At 40.2% G+C, this 6544-nt stretch overlaps 1 protein-coding gene across 1 annotated transcript; it reads left to right on the top strand.

The window, feature by feature from the left end:
- The first annotated feature begins 368 nt into the window (after positions 1-368).
- On the top strand, positions 369-3080 carry LOC148850260 (cyclin-D3-2-like). Its single transcript, XM_088943945.1, has 4 exons — positions 369-1660; positions 1776-1977; positions 2108-2238; positions 2359-3080. Exons 1-4 carry the CDS (start codon positions 1148-1150, stop codon positions 2638-2640), a joined length of 1128 nt encoding a protein of 375 aa, XP_088800071.1. The 5' UTR covers positions 369-1147; the 3' UTR covers positions 2641-3080.
- The last annotated feature ends 3464 nt before the right edge of the window (positions 3081-6544 follow it).

Below are 6544 nucleotides of genomic sequence, written 5' to 3'. Positions count from 1 at the left end.
CAGACGAACTCCCAAGGCAACAGAAACAACTTTAACAAAACAAAACAAATAACAAGCACAATGTCAGTGGTTGATCGTAATTGGGCTGGTATAGGTTGATGAGTTGATCCATCCTCAAATTTTTCTTTTTTTTTTTTGTTGGCAAAACCGAACTACTGGGTAGAAGAACTACTGGCAAAACATACACTAGTTGTATGTGTATGTCTGTGTGCTTGTTGTATGCTGCTGTATAGCTAGCTCATTAACTCTTGTCTTGCTTCGTGGATTCATCCAATATAATTAATTAAAAATTTTACTAAAGATGAAGTAAAAATTGATTAATGGGTGGTGCCCATTTTATATTGATTAACGTTTAATAGAATTGAATCAAAATAGAGATGTCAAAGGAAAGCGTACGGCCCCTGTTTCAGGCTTGGACAAGCAGACAAGACGGCAACAATAATGTTGTGAGAGAGAGGAAATCGTCTACACTTCCCTTCATCTCTCTCTCTCTCTCATTCTCACTCTTTCAGAGAGCGCGGGTGATTGATTTTTCCTTTTTGGCTTTCCCTCTTCAAACCGGAGGTCTAACCGGGAAAAGTTGGGGTGAGAGAACGAGCGACGAGACTAATCAGTCAGTATGTTAAAAAATACTATACCGCTTGCTAGTTGCTAGTTGCTACTTGCTACTACGGTTGACCTTTAAATCAGTATAATACACTCGTTAGCGTCTCTCTCTCTCTCTCTCTCTCTCTAGTCTCTCCCCTTTAAGTAGCGTAGACGTAGAACGGTAGAACTTAGAAGTAGAGTAGTAGCAACGTCTATTTTTTTTTTTAATGCCAAGCGGGGTGGTTTTCAAACTTTTCATGGGTCCTGCTTGGTCTGTGTGCCGTTACACTTCCTGCCCGCCAACGAAACCAAAAAACATAAAATAAAAATTAAAAAACTGTTGCAATATATAAAAAAAGGACAGGCGTGAAAATTGAAAAACCACCAAAATAAAAACCCTTCCCTCGTTTTACTGATTTGAGTCCCCCTCTCTGTTTAGAGAGAGAGAGAGAACGAGCAAGAGAGATTTTCTAGATATGTCTTTGGGTGTGAAATTAAGTGGTTCTTCTTCTATTTTGTAGAATGAACAGAGGCCTAAACCTCTTCTTCTCAGAAGAAGATGGCTCAACAACAACAACAACAGCATCAACAGCAATCCAACCCCCTATCCCTCCTCGATGCTCTCTATTGCGAAGAGAACGGTTGGGAGGAAGAAGAAGAAAGAGCTACAGCAAACGAAGAAAAGGGCGAAAACAGTGAAAACAATACAGCGAATCCATCTCTTTTCCCTCTATTCTTATTGGAACAAGACCTGTTTTGGGAAGACGAGGAGCTCCTCTCTCTTTTTACCAAAGAACAGCAGAATCACCACTTCATCAGAAACCTCGACATTGGCGACCCTTCTGTCGGGTCGGCTCGTCGGGAGGCCGTGAACTGGATTCTCAGGGTCAATTCCCATTACGCCTTCTCTGCTCTCACCGGTGTTCTTGCAGTTAACTATCTCGATAGGTTCTTCTATAGCTTCCATTTCCAGAGAGACAAACCATGGATGACCCAACTCGCCGCTGTGGCTTGTCTTTCTCTGGCTGCCAAGGTGGAGGAGACCCAAGTTCCCCTTCTCTTAGACCTGCAAGTACGTGTCTTGCAACATCATTCGTCTTCCTTATTTTTTTTCCCCTTTTAACCGGAAGTCGGATGGGGTTCTTGGTCGTCTCGGTTTCTGATCTATGTTTTCTTTATTTGCTCAGGTGGAGGACACCAAGTATGTGTTCGAGGCGAAAACTATTCAGAGAATGGAACTCTTGGTGCTCTCCACCCTTCAGTGGAAGATGAATCCCGTGACCCCACTCTCGTTCATCGATCACATAATAAGAAGGCTGGGATTGAAGAACCATCTTCACTGGGTGTTTCTCAGGAGCTGCGAGCAACTCCTCCTCTCCGTCATTGCCGGTAAGCAAGCAATTGAACGATCTCTGTCTTCCATTACAGCGACAATGATACGGTCTAAAACGAACGACCTATCTTGTTCTCGTCCAATTCATTTTATTTAATGTGAATGACCCTTGGGTTTGCTTTTTAGACTCGAGGTTTGTTCGTTATCTTCCTTCTGTTTTGGCTGCTGCTACAATGCTGCATGTTATCGAGGAAGTTGAGCCCTGTAATCCGATCGAATATCAAAAGCAGCTCATGGGAGTCCTGAAAATCAGCAAGGTTGGTAGTCTCTTATCTTACGACATTGTGGATGGATTAGTTTGTACTCCATCTTTCAGCATCCACCCACCATGATTAACCATTAACAATGTATTATCAATTCTCTTTGTACTCAAATAGGACATGGTGGATGACTGTTATGAACTCATCCGGGAATTGACATCGGGCTGCCAAGGTCTCAACCACAGTCGAAAACGCAAGTATCTGTCCGTACCGGGAAGTCCAAACGGCGTCATTGATGTGTCTTTCAGCAGCGACAGTTCCAACGATTCATGGGCGGTGGCATCATCAGTTTCGTCTTCGCCGGAGCCTCTGCTTAAGAAGAGCAGAGCCCAGGAGCAGCAGATGGGTTTGCCTCCTTTCAGCCGAGTTATCGTGGACGTGCTTAGCAGCCCTAGTTAGAACTCTTTACCCCCCATTTTATTACTATCCATCCATCCTCTTCGGTTCTTAATCCAATCTTAATCTACCCATTTCATCAGACCCATGCTATCGTACATTCTCTTTCCATGAAATTATGTTGTTTAAGTGCAAGTTAAATTGCTTTCCATCTCTGCAATTCCAGCGTGTAAGCCCAGTAAACGTATCATATGGGACGAGAAGATTAAATAGACAATTGTCCCCATCGTCTCCTGGAGAGAGGGAGAGATAAGACGAGGTGGGGGAGGAAGATTGAAAAGCAGAGATGGCTGGCATTTTGCTCGGAAAATGAACCATGGCTGCATCAATGAAAGACTAGTTGCTTATAAATTATCTCTACTAGTCTCAGAGAATTTTCAAGTAATGTGTTCATGAACATATATTATTAATTATTATAAAAATATAAGTTGCAGACTTGCATATTTGCTTATTGTGTATTACATGAAGAAATTCAATCTCATAAAATTGCTTGATATGGAATTCTAGAATCTAGACGGAGGTGGGTGTCTAAAATCACAATCGCGCGAATCGTTAAATCAAGTCAGCGAGAGAGAAAGGATGGAACAAGAAAGAAGAAAATAAGGAAATTCATGGGATGAGTTTTGTTTGCATGTGGAGGGTGGAACGAGCTGTCGGCCACTCGGGTTTTAGTTTTGGTTTTATTTGACACTTTTTTATTTTGGGTTTGACCTCGTTCTAAGCGTCTCTCCTTATTGTGTCCGTCCTCTCCAGTCTCCAGTCGATCCCGCCCAACCCAACTTAACCCACCTCATTTTAACTTTGAAACCATTTTAATTTTAGATCTGGTTTGAGAGATCTGATCTCTCTCTCTCTCTGTAAAAATGTAGCACACTTGGACTTGATCGTGCTCGTAAGCTGCTACGAAGTAGTAAAATAGTAATTAATATACCCCTACTCTACACAGACCACAGTCTACACCCACAGCCACAAGAACACATGCACGGTGCATGTGCTCTTCTCTCACTTTGAACTAATGGGAACCATGATTCACAGCTTTCATAATGTTAAACTAACTGAACATAAATATTAGGAGAGATGAAAAGACGAACTCGATTTGATTGCACTTAAAATATTCAATCTTTGATATGTAACGTGAAGAGGTTAGATTTGGAATGCGATACGGAATACCCACCCACAACCATGTTTTTATATATCAACTTTTATAGTGCTTATCAACTTTTATAGTGCTTCTTATGTTTATGTTGTGTTTACTGTAGCTTGGACTATTTGGGTGAGTAGCGTGGAGTGAAGTGAAACGCTCCTTGACAAATTGTCCGATCCCAGCTACTGCCTACTCCATTAATCTTCTAATTTGCGCTTGGATACGACATGCGCATTTTAGACCTTTTGGGGTTGGGGCACACAGAAAGAGCACGGGTCCGGGCCTCTGGCTCCCCACCCCCATTGTATTGAACTATTGTTTGTTAATTGATTTGGTTTGGTGACTTGGTCCCCTCCCTCCCGCCCACTGTCCGCTGGCCAACCATCTCACTTCTCTGATTTCTGTACGTCTCAATTAATCTGGATTGTTTGATTTCGGGACACTTTTCTCTGATGGGTTGCTATCCATGGAAAATGTACAGATCAAAATTGTTATAATACCTATTTTCTTCATTCATTGCTAGTCCTTGTCGGAAACCTTTTGCTGTCAGGCAAATGGGTTCGATCAAATATCCAACAGCTGGAAGATCCAAACAGATTGCATTAAATTTATTGCTGATCAATGCCAATCCATGGTTCTGGTTATCTGCCGGTAATTACTAATAATTAGGAAGAAGCATCTATATATTGTGCATATCTCTGAATTCTGATGGAGAGAAATACGAGCAGTGAAGCATTCCATTCAGTGAAATGTTAAACATTCCATTAATTCTCTTAATATAAATATCCAACAAACTTCTTTCAGGTTTACCCATTTGGGACAAAATTTATAGAGTATAAATCTTTGTATTTTATATTATTTTTTATATATTTGTATTTATAATCTTTCCAAACTGAGCCTAAGTTGTTTTTGGACCCACTGGCCCCCACTGATGTCTGCCTAGCTTCTTTCAGATTTTCATTTTTTGGGTCTTTTGATTTGATTATATAGATGTACCTCACAAGTCACAATCTGACTTACTCAAATTCAAGCTAAATTGTCCGTTTGGTCTCCAACTTCTCATTAATAATTTCTTTAAAGAAACATGTTAATTAATAATTTAGATGTGGTTATAGGTGAAATGTGCGAGATTAGATTTTTTGTTTTTCTTTTTATTCCTTTTTTTTTTTTTCCGGACATTTGTTTTCATCCTCCAGTCCAGATGCCAGCCATAAGAGTATGAGACACAACACAAATTCCGGGCTTTGTGTCTTTTGAATATGTTGTATGCATTATATGCGAGCAGCCGCGCGTGTAAGTGGGTGTTAAAATCAAAATTTGAAGCAAGCATCAAGAAGCGAAGCACATAATTAATAAAGATTTTATCATACTTTTGTGTTTTATTTTATGAGGAGATATTTTCGATGTAAAGCTATAATAACTGTTGAAACGGGTTTTGTACCGACTTAATCCGGTTTCCTGAGAATCCTAGTGCCCCACCCACTAGAAACCCACAAAAAGGCAAGAGGTTAAAGAGGGGGATTTTGAATTTGGGAAATTGGGAGACAATAAAATCTTTTGATTTTGTGGGGATGTCTCGGGTCCTACAATTTTTTTTTTTTTTATAGCTTTAACGTAGTACAGACGATATGGCATATGGTAGGTGTAGTAGATATGTATTTATATATGTAAATCTGATCGACTGATTTGGGTCTGAGGGTTTGGCTTTTGGATTTTCAACGCAACGGGCAACAGCCCGATTCAAAGCTAAAAGATTTGCTTAGTCCCCACCCAATAATTGTCGAATAATATGATGGCAAAGAGAAAAAACTCTCTTTTGACCCAGTCCTCATTTCATGGATGATGGAACCCAAAATCCCTCCCCTCAAATCTCTCATCCATATATATTTCTTGTTTTATTAAAACTAACCCACTCTTCTTCATTTACAATCTGTTTCTTATCACTTTTTTCCCTCCTCTTTGCCTCTCCTTACTTCTTTCTCCTCTTTTCCCTTATACAGCTGTAAAGGTTAAAAGGCAACAATAGAAATGAGACTACCCCCACCTCCCTCTCTCTCTCTCTCTCTCTCTCCACCCGGACACCCCCAAATGTGGCCAGTGTTTCCAGAGTCCAGACAGAGACAATATTTCTATCTATAGATGCCTATTCTATAAATTAATGTCGATGTCAAGCCTTTTAACCAAAGTCATAAACAGGATTCATACTTGGCTCTTCTTGCCCTAGACTGTCAATTGTCGGGTCAACCCAACACACCCGAACCAATTCATCTCAATTATATTAAACTATTAATGGGGTCAGTTCTGAATCTGCATTTTGGAGTCCTGATTATAATAGTGTCAGAATTAGGTTTGACTTGTCCCAAATGTATAATATAGAGAGAGAAAATATTTGTTGTCAAATTAGCAGGGTTCAAGGCCTGTTAGTTAAAATTGGGTCTTATTAGCTTCAATTTCAAGCCTGGCCTGGCTAAAGACCGGGACTATCTTGATTCTTGACCAAAGGCAGATGAGATCAGCTTCCATTAGGGTAAACTTGTGCTCATACCGTTCTAACAGTCTTTTACAACTTTGTCTTGAAAATATTTTCCAATGAAATAAAACACACAATTACAGAGATATTTTCAATGCAAAGCAGTAAAGTTGCTCGAATGGACTTTACTCTGATTGAAGCCAAACTCAAGGCGAACTCACTCAACCCAATCTATTGAGTTAGAGTATTAACAGAAGACACAGTAGGTGTTTGACATTGGTGCTGGGAACATT

Source organism: Nelumbo lutea, chromosome 5, assembly GCF_056320005.1.
Source record: "Nelumbo lutea isolate HS-2025 chromosome 5, American lotus-T2T, whole genome shotgun sequence".
Taxonomy (NCBI): Eukaryota; Viridiplantae; Streptophyta; class Magnoliopsida; order Proteales; family Nelumbonaceae; genus Nelumbo; species Nelumbo lutea.
This window is presented reverse-complemented; position numbering and strand designations above follow the sequence as displayed.